The sequence below is a fragment of the Dendrobates tinctorius genome, unplaced genomic scaffold (assembly GCF_039654945.1).
Source record: "Dendrobates tinctorius isolate UK_male_01 unplaced genomic scaffold, ASM3965494v1 ptg000151l, whole genome shotgun sequence".
Lineage (NCBI taxonomy): Eukaryota > Metazoa > Chordata > Amphibia > Anura > Dendrobatidae > Dendrobates > Dendrobates tinctorius.
In genome coordinates, this window is record NW_027361818.1 from 29,080,990 (window position 1) to 29,098,498 (window position 17,509).

At 46.3% G+C, this 17,509-nt stretch overlaps 1 protein-coding gene across 1 annotated transcript; it reads left to right on the forward strand.

Annotated features, from left to right (window-relative positions):
* Positions 1–14,665: 14,665 nt before the first annotated feature.
* Positions 14,666–15,634, forward strand: LOC141050019 (olfactory receptor 9G19-like). The gene has a single exon (XM_073546855.1). It carries the CDS (start codon positions 14,666–14,668, stop codon positions 15,632–15,634), a length of 969 nt encoding a protein of 322 aa, XP_073402956.1.
* The last annotated feature ends 1,875 nt before the right edge of the window (positions 15,635–17,509 follow it).

Genomic DNA, 17,509 nt, shown 5'->3' on the forward strand with positions numbered 1-17,509 from the left:
GAAGGTGTTGGGAGCAGCTCTGAGGAAGAGATTCCCCGAACGGCCAAAACAGGAGGGAGAGGGAGGGGGCAGAATTGGTTGCCTGTAGCCTCCACTTCGGCACCCGTTAGGAGCATTCCTCTTTCAAAAGCCAAAACGGGCGCTCCCAAGACTTGCAGTGCATGGTCCTTTTTTGACACAGTTGCAGATGACATTTGCTTTGTCAAATGCAAGCTGTGTCATCAGAAAGTTAAAAGAGGAAAAAATGTCAGCAACCTCAATACCACAAATATGTGGAAACATGTGCGGACCAAGCACAAGGTGGAGTTTCACAGACACGCTGAAGACGTAGGCCAACGTACAGCACCACCTACCACCTCTTCAGCTCATGTTGGGGCCTCTTCCTCCAGCTCACACACAGCTGGTTCGGCTTCCTCACAGGATCGCCAAGGAAGAACCTCTGGCACTGTTTTCCGGAGACCCAGTGACATTCCACCCACAGCACCACGTTCCCAGTCATCCTCACACTCCCAGTCCACTCTACAGCCATCGGTAGCACAGGCCTAGGATAAAAGGCGGCCATACTCGGCAAACCATTTCCGAGCACAGGCTCTGAATGCTGGCATTGCCAAACTACTGGCCCTTGAAATGCTCTCATTCAGGCTGGTGGAGACTGACAGCTTCCGGAACTTCATGGCATTGGCAGTCCCACAATACACCATACCCAGCCGCTTTTATTTCAGCAGGCAAGCCATCCCTGCCCTGCATAAACAGTGCAGGGAAAAATAAAACATGCGCTACTAAACGCCGTCAGAAGCAAGGACCACCTGACCACCGATGCGTGGACCAGTAACCATGGACAGGGACCTTTCCCTCACTGCCCTTTGGTTCAATGTTGTGGAGCCGGGTACAGATCTGGAGAGTGGCGCTGTACGTGTTCTGCCAACGCCACGGATTGCAGGAATCCAGTCTCTACACATTGACTCCTCCTCCTACTCAAGTTCCTCAGAAACAGCGCTGCAGGAGCCTGTTACGACCGATATGAGCACAGCTGTGGCCAAACTTCAACAGGCTGTACTCAAATGAAATTCTTTGGGGAATTGAAGCCACACAGCGCAGGAGCTCTGGAATGCCATCAAGCAGGAGAGTGACGTGTGGTTTGTGCCAGCGAATCTCCAGCCAGGCTTGGTAGTGTGTGACAAAGGCCGAAATCTGGTGGCAGCTCTTGGCCTAGGCAACCTTACTCACATCCCATGTCTGGCACATGTGCTGAACTTGGTCGTGCAGAGCTTTCTGAGGGACTATCCGGATCCTGATGCAATGCTGCACAAGGTCCGCATAGAGTGCGCTCACTTGCGGTGATCCAGCATGGCAAGATCGCGCCTTGCTGCTCTGCAGCGCCGATTACGCCTTCCGGAACATCGCATCATATGTGACCTACCTACCAGGCAGAATTTAACATTACATATGTTGGAGCGGTTGTGTAAGCAGCAGGCAGCAGTCATGGAGTACCAGCTGCATCAGGCGCAAAAAAGTCGCAATGTGAGTGGGCCTCTATGAAGGACATCTGCTTCGTTTTGCGTGCCTTCGATGATTCCACGCAGATGGCGAGTGCAGATGATGCACTAGTCAGCATGACTGTCCCCTTTATCTGCCTGCTTCAAAAAAACACTGCAAGCACTAAGGGAGGAGGTTTTGGAAGAGGTGGAGGATGAGGAGTCCCAAATGCCATCTGCTTCTAGACAGTCTGCGCTACGTGGTTCCTCACAAAGGCCTAGGTAGGGGACACTTTGTGAGGAGGATGAGGAGGAGTCAATGGAGGAGGAAGACATCTCTCCAGAGGAGGGAGGTTCACAATGCTCTAGTCAGTATGTACAGCGAGGGTGGGGTGATGCAGAGCAGACAGAGATGACGACTCAAGCAGGAGACAGCGTTTCTTTGGCAGTTGGGAGTCTGCAGCAAATGGTTGATTTCATGCTGCAGTACCTGAGAAACGACCGCCGCATCGCCCACATTCTCAACACGACTGATTACTGGGTGTACACCCTCCTAGATCCTCGCTACCGGGACAACTTACAAAGCCTCATAACACCGTTGAACCGGGAGCGTAAACTGCGGGAGTACCAAGACACACTGGTGCAGTCCATCATGTTCTCCATTCCAACCAACAGCAGTGCTGCTAGTGCTTTACAAAGCAGCTGTGTGCGTCGAGGCAGTGGAGGAAGCTCGGCACAAAGAGGGAGCAGAGGCAGCGCCTCAGCACAAGGCAAGACCACTATGGCCCAAATGGGGCAAAGCTTTGTGTGTCCGCCACAAATGTCTACACCATCACAGACGGCTCCAGTCAGCAGGAGGCAACGTTTCCGTCAGATGGTGACAGACTACATGTCTTGCCCTGTCAGTGTACTCCCAGATGGCTCTTCCCCCTTCAAGTTTTGGGTCTCAAAGCTGGATACATGGCCAGAGCTTAGCCAGTATGCATTGGAGGTGCTGGCATGCCCTGCTGCTAGTGTATTATCGGAACGCCTCTTTAGTGCCGCTGGTGGTGTACTAACAGACCGTCGCACGTGACTTTCCTCCGATAACGTTGACCGACTTACTTTTCTGAAAATGAACAAAGCCTGGATCTCGCCAGAATTTGTCAGTCCTCTACCAGAATAAATAATTGGTTGGCAACAGTATCCAGGTCTCCTGTTGTGTTCATGTTTCTACCACCTGAACTGTAATCCCTGGGCTTCAACACAGCCATTTGTCGCTCAGAAGTGCCGTCTGGACAGAGAAAAACACTAGCTCCTGTGTTAGAGGGGTTCAGTAACGCCATCTGCTCCCCTTCTGTGTGGACGGCAAAGTCTCCTGCTCCCTTCACAATCGAACTACTACTGATTTTTAACCGTGCTCCACTTAGGCCTCTGGCTCCACTGTCTCTAGTATTTCCCCTGGCCTCCAACCCAGCCAGTTGCTACTCTGAAGTGGCATCTGCACTACATCTTACTTTCTACTCTCTCCAAGTAGGCCTCAGCCTGCTGCATGATTGACCCTGGGCTCCAACATCGCCAGTTGCTGCTCAGAAGTGTCTTTGGCATGGGTACTCCCTCCTGCCCAGCCTGGTTCCAGCATGCCTGCTGTTTCCGGGGGATTGTCAACGTCACTTTGCCACCAATACATAGTCCTGTCGTGTTGCGGTCGGGTTAGCCGAGTCTATGGTACCTGCAGTGTAGGTGCTTCCTATGTGAGCTGCGAGTTCTGGTAATAAAGGCTGGTTCAGTAGTGCCAATAGGACAAGCACCCCCTGTAGGACTGTGGGTTTCTGTAACTGCGGCCGGCTTGCGGCCTTGCAACGTTGTTTTTCAGGTGTAGCTTCTGCCTAGGTGCCTCCTTCTCGGTATCCAAGTTCCATCAACGTCTGCTGGTCCTTGGTAGTGCTTTGTAGCACAGGTACCTCCTGCTTAGTAACCGTGTTCCAGCACTGTCAGCTGGTCCACGGTTGTGCCATTGGCTCTTGTTCCTTCTGCTGCCACTCTGGGTACCAGCACCGTCAGCTGGTTCTCGGCAGTGCCTTTGGCCTAGGTGCCTCCTTCTCGGTATTCGAGTTCCAGCAACGTCTGCTGGTCCATGGTAGTGCTTTGCAGCACAGATAACTCCTGCTTACTAACCGTGTTCCAGCACCATCAGCTGGTCCACGGCTGTGCCATTGGCTCTTGTTCCTTCTGCTGCCCTTCCGGGTTCCAGTACCATCAGCTGGTTCTCGGCAGTTCCTCAGCCTTCTTGTACCTTCTGCTACTTTTTCAAAGTTCACGCTTGTGGAAATGGTGTTTGGTTCTCACTCTGGATCTCCCTGATGACGACTCTGAAGACGACGACCCTGAAGACCACACCGAAGAAGACCAAAAAGATGACCCTGAAGAAGATGACCAAGATGACAAAGTACATGAAGACAACCACCAAGATGCAGAACAACAAGAGACAGAAGACCAAGAAGCAGAAGAACAAAAAGCAGAAGGACCAAAAGCAGAAGAACATTAAGCATAAGACTAAAAATCAGAGCAAAAGATATTATCTAATTTCTAAGCAGAAGAAGACTAAGCAGTGTATGGGGGTGAGTCCGTTCCTCTTCGTGGTGCCCCTGGAAAATGCCTGCTGCTGCAGGCCAAACTGAACGCGGACAAATCCTGTTGTAAATCTTTTGTGACAGGCAGAACGGAAGGTGTAATCTTCAAACTTTTATAGATAACAACTACAGGAATGCCTGTCACAAATAAGAATATGAAGATGAAGAAGAAGAATAGGAAGAAGATGAAGAAGTAGAATATGAAGAAGAATAATAGTTGAATAAGAAGAATATGAAGAATGTAAAAGAAAAGAATAATAGGAAGAAGGTGAAGAAGAAGATGAATAAGGTGAAGAAGAAGTTGATGAAAAAGATGTTGCTGCTGAGGATGATGAAGGAGAAAGTGTTGGAGAAGTAAAAAAGAAGGTGAAGAGCATGGAAGCTGTGAAACATACATATCTAACAAAATATACAAAAGGTTAACATAGTCAATATCTTTGTAACTCCGAACATCTTTAAAAAAAAATGTATTCCTGCCATTCCATTTGATTGGGCTAAACCTCTATGCCTTTAATGTCTCCTCCACCTCCCACAATACATTCTACATTATTCTTAGTTGTTTTTCTTCATGTAGAATTAAACTACAAGGAAAGAAAGGGGTTTTTTTAATTCCGATATTTCTGTTCCATTGACTTGAATGGGACTTCCGGGATCGGAATTGGCGATACCCGATACTTTTTTCATATCGGCCGATCCAATCTGATCTGATATTTTTCAATATCGGGTGGTATCGCTCAACACTAGTAATAGGGACACATACGGCAGCAGAGGCTCAGTATTGGGGTATCAAGTGCAGTAATAGGGACACATACGTCAGCAGCGGCTCAGCATTGGGGTATCAGGTTTAGTAATAGGGACACATACATCAGCAGCGGCTCAGCATTGGGGTATCAGGTGCAGTAATAGGCACACATACATCAGCAGTGGCTCAGCATTGGGGTATCAGGTGCAGTAATAGGGACACATACATCAGCAGTGGCTCAGCATTGGGGTATCAGGTGCAGTAATAGGGACACATACGGCAGCAGCGGCTCAGCATTGGGGTATCAGGTGCAGTACTAGGGACACATACATCAGCAGCGGCTCAGTATTGGGGTATCAGGTGCTGTAATAGGGACACATACGGCAGCAGCGGCTCAGTATTGGGGTATCAAGTGCTGTAATAGGGACACATACATCAGCAAGTCTCAGTATTGGGGTATCAGGTGCAGTAATAGGGACACTTACGGCAGCAGAGGCTCAGTATTGGGGTATCAGGTGTAGTAATAGGGACACATTCATCAGCAGCGGCTCAGCATTGGGGTATCAGGTGCAGTAATAGGGACACATACGGCAGCAGAGGCTCAGTATTGGGGTATCAGTATCAGGTGCAGTAATAGGGACACATATGGCAGCAGCAGCTCAGTTTTGGGGTATCAGTATCAGGTGCAGTAATAGGGACACATACAGCAGCAGCGGCTCAGCATTGGGTATCAGGTGCAGTAATAGGGACACATACGGCAGCAGCGGCTCAGCATTGGAGTATCAGCAGGATGAGGAGTTTGTGCAGGTTGGGGATACATGGTGATGGGGCTGGAATATGAGAAGTGAAACGTGTCGTTGTTGTATTCTCTGTAGCCGAGTCCTGGCTGGAGGAGTTGTCATGTCGGTCTGGGCCAGATGGAAAAGATGTGAAAGTGACCCATTCCATCAGAAAGAGCATCAGCGGTAAGACACCAACTATACCTGTGCAGTAATCACATATGTTTTGTAGGACTGGTATTTACCACTGACCATATTGCGGTAATATCAATGTTGGTCTTTATATAGGGATTATTTTCAGTAACAGCACAGTCATCTTCTACATCCACTATTAGGGTGCATCACCGAGTTGTAATCAAAGTTACCTAGTTAGGGGCCCAATCAGAAGTTTCGCCCCCCCCTGAACCGAAACCCTAGCTACGCCTCTGAGTGAACCCATTAAAAATATTAAAAAAGGCAAAAAACCAATGCTTTATCATCATACCGCCGAACAAAAAGTGCAATAACACGCGATCAAAAATACGGATATAAATAATCATGGTACTGCTGAAAACATAATCTTGTCCTGCAAAAAACGAGCCACAAAACAACATCGTCAGCAAAAAAAGTTTTAGCTCGCAGAATAAAGCGATGTAAAAATAATTATCTTTTTATATAAAATTGTTTTTATTGTATAAAAGCGCCAAAACATAAAAATGATATAAATGAGGTGTTGCTGTAATCGTACTGACCCGAAGAATAAAACCGCCTTATCAATTTTACCACAAGCAGAGTGGTATAAACACCCTCCACATCAAAAGAAATTAATGAATTTCTGGTTTTTGTTCATTCTGCCTTTCAAAAATTGTAATAAAAAGCGATCAAAAAATGTCACATGCCCAAAAATGGTACCAATAAAAACATCAACTCGTCCTGCAAAAAACAAGACCTCACCTGACTCTGTGGGCCAAAGTATTGAAAAATTATAGCTCTCAAAATATGGTGATGCAAAAACTATTTTTTGCAATAAAAAGCGTCTTTTAGCATGTGACAGCTGCCAAACATAAAAACCCACTATATATAGTAAATCAAACCCCCCGTTATCACCCTCTTAGTTAGGGAAAATAATAAAATAAAAAAAAATGTATTTATTTCCATTTTGCCATTAGGGTTAGGGTTATAGTTAGGGTTGGGATTAGGGTTAGGGGTATGTTGGGGTTAGGGTTGGAGTCAGTATTGGGGGTTTCCACTGTTTGGGCACATCAGGTGCTCTCCAAACGCGACATGGCGTCTGATCTCTATTGCAGCCAATTCTGCATTGACAAAGTCAAACAGTGCTCCTTCTTTTCCGAGCTCTGCCATACGCCAAGCAGTGGTTTTGTTAGGAGTCAGATTCTTGCGTTTACTCAGCAGGGATCCAGATCCTCATATTCTGCACTCTCCTATTTTTCCGCTGCAGAGGAGATTACAGAGGAGATTGCCTTGCAGCAAATCTCTCCTGAGGCCAAGTCGTTTTGTCCTCTTACTGGGCATGCTCATGGGACTATCTCCCATTGGAGATCGGGAGTCATGTTCTCAGGTCCCGCTCCAGTTCTCATCGGTCCATCTCAGAGATCTGGAAGCGTGCAGAAGGTCCCGGCTGCTATAAAAGGCGCGCATGGCTGTTCCGCCATGCGCTAGTACAGTCATACTTGCTGCTGTGTGTATGAGGACGGATGCATGATTCTGATGACTGACTCATTTGAAACCCCTTCGCTTTGATATTACGCATGTGAATAGGGACTGAGTTAGTTTCAGCGCCAGCGCTCCTCTGCTTCAACTTGCACAGCTGCTACCGTCCGACATTGCGCTTGCGCCTTGCCTTTGTCGTTTGGTGGCAGTGTCCACGCCGCGCTGCAGTAGCAGCCTCCTTTGCGTTCGCAGTTGCAATGCCGCGCACACGGTAGGTCTAGACGGACGTAGTGCTGCTGTCTTGGGCTACTCCTGTGACCGTATACCATGTGTGCGTTTTTTACTGAGTGCTGTGACTACAACAGGCTCAGTTATTTGTGTTTCTTCTTTTGGCATCTCCATGAGTTTAACTGAGATTGCTCTGCGCACCTGGGTAGAGTTTAACCCTGTGTGCAATTTCGCCATATAGCTCCTGCCACCACTTAGCAGCAGTTATTTAACCTACTGCACGATGGACCCCGAGCGGCGAACGCACTTTATTTATATTTTTATTTAGTGCATTCCGCCGTTCCTAACATTATACTAGCGCCAGAGTCTGGCCAGTGATGGCAGAACAGCAGCAACTCTTACAGTGTATTCGGCAGCTTGAGGGCCAGATTGCCACTCTTGAGAGGGCTCTCTCAGCTGCACAATCCACCAAAGCTGCTGTAGAGGCAATCACAGACACGGTTTCCCGTATTTCCACATCCTCCCCTGCACCAACAGTTACCCGTCTCCCGTTGCCCGATAAATTTTCTAGCGATGGCGCCTCCTGTAGGGGTTTCATCAGCCAGTGCTCCATTCAGCTGGAGTTACTGGCTGCGTGATTCCCTACGGAAAGGACCAAGGTGGGGTTTATTGTTTCCCTGCTGTCAGGCAAAGCGTTGGAGTGGGCTGCGCGACTATGGGAGTGTGGTGACCCTGAGGTCCGGACCGCTGCTCACTTTCTAACAGCTATTAAGCAGGTCTTCCTCAGTCCACGGGTCACACACGATACCTCTCTTCAGCTTCTGGCTTTGACTCAGGGGGTGCTCTCTCTGTTAGTCAGTATGCCGTCCGTTTTCGGACACTGGCTTCCGAGTTGGAGTGGTCTGATAAAGCCCTCATCCCTGTGTTTTGGAGAGGTTTGACGGAGCACATAAAAGATGCTCTCTCCACTAGAGAGGTTCCTGCCAGTTTGGAAGAGCTGATTGCCATTTCCACCCGCAATGACCTCCGTTTTTCGGAGCGCGGTATGGAGCGTGCTCAATGCAAACGGAAGGTTACTCCGGCTCCCAATTTTTTTGAGCCTCTGGAACTACCCGAGCCAGAGGTTCCACCCCCAGAGCCCATGGAGGTGTCTCGCGCCGTTCTTCAGGCGTGTCCGGCACAAGACTCCAGTCGCGGCCTTATTTGTCAACACGCAGGGTCTCAGAACAATAGTGCCCCGCAACGGCCAGATTCTGTACCGCCGGGTAAGACCCTTGTTCCTCCCCACCTTCGGCCGAAGGTTCTTGCCTGGGCACACACGTCCAGGAGGGGTGGTCACTTCGGCTATATGCAGACCACAAAACTCCTGGCAGGGTCTTACTGGTGGCCGCACAGGGCTCGGGATGTTAAAAAATATATTCGGGCCTGCGCCTTTTGTGCTCGGAATAGCCTCTTTAAGCGAAGAGCGGAGTCGCCCGCCGACACACGGTGGCGTTCCACTTTAACTTCTGCTTCCGCTGTCTCCCACGGGTCCCTTCTCAGACCAGGCGATCTTACCACCCCTGAGGCCTTCCACGTGTCCCGGGTCTCTCTGTCATCTACCGGGACATCAGACTTGCCTGCGGACGAGTCTGAGGCCTATACCTCTTACGGGCACAAGTTGGTGAATCGTAAGGCTCAGGGAGGGGTGGCCCTAGGAGGGGGGTAATGTTAGGAGTCGGATTCCTGCATTTACTCAGCAGGGATCCAGATCATCACATTCTGCACTCTCCTCCTATTTTTCCACTGCAGAGGAGATTGCCTTGCAGCAAATCTCTCCTGAGGCTAAGTCCTTCTGTCCTCTTACTGGGCATGCTCATGGGACGATCTCCCATTGGAGATCGGGAGTCATGTGCTCAGGTCCCGCTCCAGTTCTCATTGGTCCACCTCAGAGATCTGGAAGCGTGCAGAAGGTCCCGGCTGCTATAAAAGGCGCGCATCGCTGTTCCGCCATGCGCTAGTATAGTCATACTTGCTGCTGTGTGTATGAGGACGGATGCATGATTCTGGTGACTGACTCATTTGAAACCCCTTCCCTCTGATATTACGCATGTGAATAGGGACTGAGTTAGTTTCAGCGCCAGCGCTCCTCTGCTTCAACTTGCACAGCTGCTAGCGTCCGACATTGCGCTTGCGCCTTGCCTTTGTCGTTTGGTGGCAGTGTCCACGCCGCGCTGCAGTAGCAGCCTTCTTTGCATTTGCAGTTGCAACGCCGTGCACACGGTAGGTCTAGACGGACATAGTGCCACCGTCTTGGGCTACTCCTGTGACCGTATACCGTGTGTGCGTTTTTTACTGAGTACTGTGACTACAACAGGCTCAGTTATTTGTGTTTCTTCTTTTGGTATCTCCATGAGTTTAACTGAGATTGCTCTGCGCACCTGGGTGGAGTTTAACCCTGTGTGCAATTCCGCCATATTGCTCCTGCCACCACTTAGCAGCGGTTATTTAACCTACTGCACGGTGGACCCCGAGCGGCGAACGCACTTTATTTATATTTTTATTTAGTGCATTCCGCCGCTCCTAAAAGGTTTACCCCCACATATGGAGCATCTGCGTACTCAGGAAAAATTGCACAATGTCTTTTTGGGGCCAATTTCTCCTGTTACCCTTGGTAATAAAAAAAAAATGGACCTGAATTTGTTTGGGTGAAAAAAAGTTAAATGTTCATTTTTTTTAAAAACATTCAAAAAATGCCTGTGAAGCACCTGAAGGGTTAATAAACTTCTTGAATCTGGTTTTGAGCACCTTGAGGGGTGTAGTTTTTGGAACGTTGTCACTTTTGGGTATTTTCTATCATATAGACCCCTCAAAGTGGCTTCAAATGTGATGTGGTCCCCAAAAAAAGGTGTAAAAATGAGAAATCGCTGGTCAAACTTTAACCCTTATAAGTTCCTAACAGAAAAAATTTGGGTTCCAAAATTATGCTCATGTAAAGTAAACATATGGGAAATGTTACTTATTAAGTTTTTTGTGTGCCGTATCTCTGTGATTTAAGGACATAAAAATTCAAATTTGAAAAATTGCGACATTTTCAAAATTTTTGCCAAATTTCTGCTTTTTTCACAAATAAACGCAAGTTATATGAATGAAATTTTACCACTATCATGAAGTACAATATGTCACGAGAAAATATTGTCAGAATCCCCAGGATCCATGGAAGCGTTCCAGAATTATGACCTCATAAAGGGACAGTGGTCAGAATTGTAAAAGTTGCCCTGGTGATTAATGTGCAAACCACCCTTGGGGGTAAATTGGTTAATATTGGGAACAACAGAGCATAGCCGGCTGATGGCTCTCTAAGAATAGTGAGGGCCAACTGCTGGACCTTTAGGGTGCGTGCACGCGCTGCGGATTCTGCTGCGGTTCCGCAGTGGATTTGGCCCCCGCAGATCCCCAGCAGTTTTTGCTGCGGTGTACAGTACCATAATATCCTATGGATATTAAAAACCGCAGTGCAGATGGTGCGGATTTTTCCGCGCGGTTTCTAAACCGCAGAAAGAATTGACATGTCAATTCTTTCTGCGGATTCCGCTGCGGTTTGCCATCTCCTCCATTGTGGAGATGAAAAACCGCAGGACAAAACCGCAGGCTAATCCGCAGGTAAAACCGCAGGTCTTTTGACCTGTAGATTTACCTGCGGATTTTACAAAATCCGCAAGGCCAAATCCGCACCCCAATCCGCAGCGTGTGCACGTACCTTTATGAATAGTAAAGGCCGCCTGCTGGCCCTAGAAAAAAGGCTTTGTGACTTTCAGAGTCCCTCCTTCATAAATTAAACATGATGTGTCTGATGATGTGTCACACACCACATGGCCAAATAAGGTTGTAAAATGTTACAATGACATTTCCCAGAGAATGCATTTGTATTGGTAGAAAGCAAAGTTCAAAAATGCATCATAAACACTACGTGTGAACATAACCCAAGGTGTGGAGGAGAATTTTTGTTTTTGGCTATTTATTTTGCCTTATATACAAGTCTTTATCCTGAAAAGGATGTTGTTCCTTAACGTATTTCCCAGGAAATTCAAATTTGGTTTTGTTTTTGTATATTTTATTCTAAGTCTGTAAATGTGACGTAAGACTCTGACAACATTGTTCACAACTGTGACCTGGGAGTCAGAAATGCTTTCAGGGGTCTTCCCCATGATTTTCCCATGTCAATTGAGCACTGTTCCCATAGATTTCTGCAATTTCTAACCCCTCTGCAGACCGCCAGAGGGGCCGCTCGAAAAATGCTCGAGTTTCCCATAGACTTACATAGGGACTCATTGCTCTGGTCGAGGACCCGAGTTTTCCAATTTGCTCGACCCGAGCATTTTAGAGCTCGCTCTTCACTAATGAGGAGATGTAGGGGGTGCAGCATTGTGGAGAGGATGGGAAGAGAGGAAGACAGAGATGAGGCGGAGATGTATGGTGGTGCAGCCAAGTGTAGAGGACGGGTAGGGTGGAAGACAGAATAGAGAAGAGATTTAGGGAAGCTCAGCACTGAGCATTAATACGTATTTTTGAGTTTTTCATGATAAGAAAAGGATAGATTATCTCCATAGGTTTTTGGTCACACCTACAGCCCCTATTCAATGAGTTATATGTATATGAAAATTGTGCAATTGAGAAATGACCAGCATAAATTACCCATTCATGTCAATGGAAAAATAAAAAAAAATATGTAATATCTCCTTGAAAATATACATAAAATGTTGTCATTGTCAAAGTAGACTTCATATTCAGGGGGTTAATACAATGTCTACTAGCTGTTTATCACAGATCCAATAATTAAACAGAAAATGTCGAGGCTATTTTATATTACACAAAGGCGCCATTTTCATAATTTATACACAGGAGATTGTTCTTCCCATTGGTTTTACCAATTAAAGAAACTACATAAAAGGTAAAGAGAATCTTGGTTTTATTATTTCCTGCACTGCGATATCTGCAGCGTCTGTGAACACCATGTACTTACCTTACTCTAGACTGGACTTGTACGATGCAATTGAGTATTTTTGCTTTGACATAGAAAATCTGGGGAAGTTGAGCCGTGGAAGGAAAAATGCAAACATAAAAAATACAAGTCCATTTTTTAAGCCCACTGTATGGCCCCTACACCTTTCGTGAAGACTGATGTTTTATAGAATATTGGCGAGCAGATGATTGTCTACACAAGCTTTTTGGAGGGGGTCAATTGTCTCATTTAAAGGCCAGTTCCTAAGAAATTGATGATGGTTTTGTTTGGACGATCATGGTAATAAAATATGACTTGTTTTGCCCTGATACAATCGTTAGAGTCTTCAAAAACTTAACACGTTTTAGGGTTCCAGCATCACCCAGTTCCTTGTACAAAACCAAACCACTTTTCAGCACCAGACTGCACAGATATTCTCTCCTTTATACATAACATGGCTTCTGCTGTAGCCTTCAAAACGTTTTTCAGCATTCCAGGAGAATAGATAAGAGTTGCACTTAAGCCGAGGTTCATATGTGTCCACGCTTACCTTTCTACCAATTTACGTAAGGATTCCAAATTCACATGCATTTTGTGAAGTTGTTAATGGCCTACCAAAAGGAAATTGGTGGTATACAAGGCCATCGACTGTAATTGATGGAATATTATGACGTTGTGAGCTGAAGATTGGCTATGAGTGTTTACTTTCCATTATAACGTCCAAGTTTTACATTCATGTTAATGTGGCGCACCCAGGAGTATGGCCGCCACAATGGCATTGCCTTCCTCCAGGGAGGGTGATGTCATGCTTGGAAGCAAGGAAGGGTCTCTCTAGCAGTTAATCATTTACATGCAACACATTTCCCACTCCAGGCCAGCAGAGGGAGCTCTGAACCAGGATTGGGGGAGGAGCTGTCTCTGAGGGCCAGGAGGGGAAATAGTTAGTTAGTGTGAGGAGGGCAACGTGTGTAGACGTGTGGAGAGATGCTGGAGATTGAGCTGAGGACAGAGAGCTCCCTCCCAGTGAGAGCGCATGATCTGGAACCTGGTCTCCACAGTTGTATGGATACTGATGGTCCTGCAACAGAAACCAGAGGAATAGGAAGCTGTAAATGCTCTATTCCCAACTAAGACTCGGAGGCACAACAGCGACCGGTGAGCCAAGAGAGATAGAGGGCTCCAGCTGTCTGCCATACGAGGTAGTTCTGAGAGAAGATAAGAAGGAGGAACTTCAGTGTAACATAGTACTGCATGTACCTCAAGCCAGCGCTAGGAAGGAGACTACACAACCCATCTGATAGAGAGATCCCTGAGCTATTTCCAGGCTAGCCTGCTCCTGTGCCATCTGTAACCAGGACCCTGGACTGCGTTTGCCAAGTAAAAGTAAAGAAACTGCACCCTGTTGTGTCCTTGCCTCCTTCCTGCAACATCCTCAGCACTGCTACATCTCTGTGCCAAAGAGGGTGCACCCTCTTTCTAACCCTTTATCTACACTGCCCTGGGACTACAGCCCTACCTGTGGAGGGCTATAACATCACTGCTGCACCCCACCATCTGTCCCAGAGAATCTTTCTGCAGCGTCGGCTTAACATCTCCACTGCCGAACACCACAGGTGGCGTCACGAATCATTCATAACCTTAATTCCCAACTCAACCCCTTTTACATGGGCGCCCAGGGTCACCGACCGGGTCACCGCTGCTGTGACATTCCCATCTGAGAGACCGGCCCAGTACCGAGTACCCCACAGCCCTGGGAGGGCGACCCATTTTTATTTATTTGTTTTTTAATAGAACATGTACCCCTTTAAGTCATTTGTCTTTTCGACGTGTCCAATTTTTTTTAGAAAATAACTGATGTGAAATTGATCTTAACAGCTGTGAATAGTAGACTAAGAATAGCGAGAGAGGGTATCGAGAAAGACTTTGTATCTGGTCCTGGTGTCTTCTTTGGTAGAGGAGGGGGGAGGGTTATTTTCCTTTGAAGCAAACTGAAGATGGACTTTTTGGTTATCCAGGATAAGATTAGTTGGTAAAAGGTATTTTGTAGAATTAGGTGGGATTTGTACTTATTTGCTTCATCTCCTTACTATAACAGGTTTATCGATAAATCCTAAGACAATTGCAGAATACGATGACCCCAGCATTCACAGGTCAGTAGAATATAAGCTCAACAAGAGTAACATCTGTGACTTCCAGAGATGGCAGACGTAAATGAAACCTCAGTCACACAATTCCTTCTCTTGGGGTTTCAGAACCATTGGATATTAAATCATTTCTTATTTATTGTTTTTCTTATTATCTTTACCTTGACATTGCTTGGAAACTCAATCATCATCATGTTGGTGTCCAAATCTCAGAGTCTCAAGTCCCCTATGTATTTCTTTCTGAGTAATCTGTCCTTCTCTGACATCTTACTGACATCAACCGTCACTCCTAAGATGCTCCAGGTGGTGAAAGACAGAAGAGGCTTCATAAATGTTACTGACTGTATTGTTCAGCTCTTCTTCTACAGTGGTACAACGACTGCCGAATGTCTTCTGCTCACAGTCATGTCTTATGACCGATATCTGGCCATCTGCAAACCTCTCCATTACAATTCCATCATGGACATAAAGTTACAATCATATCTGACCTTTTGGCCCTGGCTGATTGGATTCATGGTAGCATTCGTACTAATTATGTTTGTCTGTAATTTTAAGTTTTGTGGTCCTTACATCATGGACCATTATTTGTGTGACCTTGCTCCTCTTTTAGAGTTATCCTGCTCCAACCATTCTATCTTGGACATACTGGATTTCATCTTGACCATACCATTTATTATTTTTCCATTTTTCTTTATTTCTTTTACATATATTTCAATTTTTAAAAACATCTTGAAAATTTCTTCCACCGTTGGGAGGAGAAAAGCCTTTTCCACATGCAGTTCTCATTTGATTGTGGTGAGCACATATTACGGGACTTTGATGAACGTCTACATGGTCCCTTCAAATCTGTACACCTACAATGTAAATAAGATCGTGTCACCTCTGTACACAGCTGGGACGCCATTATTAAATCCAATCATCTATAGTCTCAGGAATCAAGAGATCAAAGCAGCTCTGTGTAAACTACGTCCTACCTTGTTAATGGGAAGACAATTTGGCTGTGTTGTGAAGACTAGCCACTGATCCTCTCTTTATGCAGGACATTCTAGAATCTTATGACCTCATATCTCTGAAGTTATACTGGTAAAAAAAATTAAATAATAGACAGATCTCCAATGAGCATCTTGATACCAAACTCTCCCCTCTCCAATCTGTCTTGAATGCTGCAGCCAGGATCATATTCCTTGCCAATCATTACACCGATGCCTCTACCTTGTGCCAGTCATTACACTGGTTACCCATCCACTCCAGAATCCAGTACAAACTTATTACCCTCACCCACAAAGCTCTCCATGGCTCAGCACCACCCTACATCTCCTCCCTCTTCTCAGTCTACCACCCTACCTGCGCCCTCCGTTCTGCTGATGACCTGAGGTTAGCAGCCTCAATAATCAGAACCTCCCACTCCCATCTCCAAGACTTTACATGTGCTGCGCCAATTCTCTGGAATGCACTCCCCAGGTCAATATGATTTGTCCCCAATCCCTAAAATTTTAAGCGTGCCCTTAAAACGCATTTATTCAAACTGGCCTATCGCCTCAACACATTAACCTAATCTATCCCTGTGTGGCACAGCCAAAAGTTTTACCATAACCAGGTTCCCCGCATCATGTTCCCACATGCTTTATGCATCCATTAGCCCTCTGCGTCTGTACTGTTACACACAACACTATGGCTGGTCCATACAATCAGGGCAGCTGTTACCACCCACCTTTCGTGTCTACCTCTTTCCTCATAGACTGTAAGCTTGCGAGCAGGGCCCTCACTCCTCTTGGTATCTGTTATGATCTATGTGATTATTGTTATGCTGTAATGTCTATTGTCTGTACAAATCCCCTCTGAAATGTAAAGTGCTGCGGAATATGTTGGCGCTATAGAAATAAAATTATTATTATTATTATAGATAAATTACAGAACTATACATTATAGGATTGGATTTGTCTTTTCCATAGTATCTTAGTCAATTACTGCAAACCTAGTAAATCTGCTTGACGTAGAACTGATTGTGTCTCAATAGTAATTCTAAATGAAAGGAATTAAATCATCTTCTTTGCTGTACATTAAGAAAGACCAAAAGGAGGAGGCCCCGAGACACAGGTTACAAATTTCAGGAGAAAATTGTAAGGACAAAGAGGTGTCTATAAAGTAAAAATACCTTTATTAAAGGAAACCTGTCACCTCGTTTTTCAGCTATAATCTGCGGCCACTGTCTTTCAGGGCTTATTTACAGCATTCTAGAACCTAACCTGAAAGATAAGAAATACAAGTTTTCTTATAGTCACCCGGGGGCGGTCCGGTCCAATGGGCGTCGCAGGTCCGGGTCCGTAGTCTCCCATCTTCATGCGATGTTGTCATCTTCATTGCTTCGTGTCGTGGCTCCTGCGCAGGCGTACTTATCTGTACATTTGAGTACAGCAGTGTGCAGGCACCGGGAAAGGTCAGAGAGGCCCTGCCCATGCGTACTGCAGTACTTGGCTCTGCCCTCAGCAGGGCAGATCAGATCGTACGCCTGCGCAGGAGCCATGAAGCGAAGCAAGGAAAGGTGACGACATTGCATGAAGATGGGAGGCACCGGACCTGCGATGCCCATCGGACCGGACCGCCCCCGGGTGAGTATAATAAAACTTGTTTTTTTATCTTTCAGTTTAGATTGCTGTAGATACGCCCCCAAAAAGCAGTGGCCACAGCTTATAGCTGAAAAACGAGGCGACAGGTTCCCTTTAACTAGTACGGTAAGTGGTGGCACAGAAGGCGCTCACAAACAACATGAATAAATAAACAATACATATAAAAAGTATTAAATAAATATCATAGGAACGCAGCTGCAGTTGGTACATAGAAAGGGATATTACCCACAGATAAAGTGCAACATGCAAAAGGTGAAAAATACATGTGTAA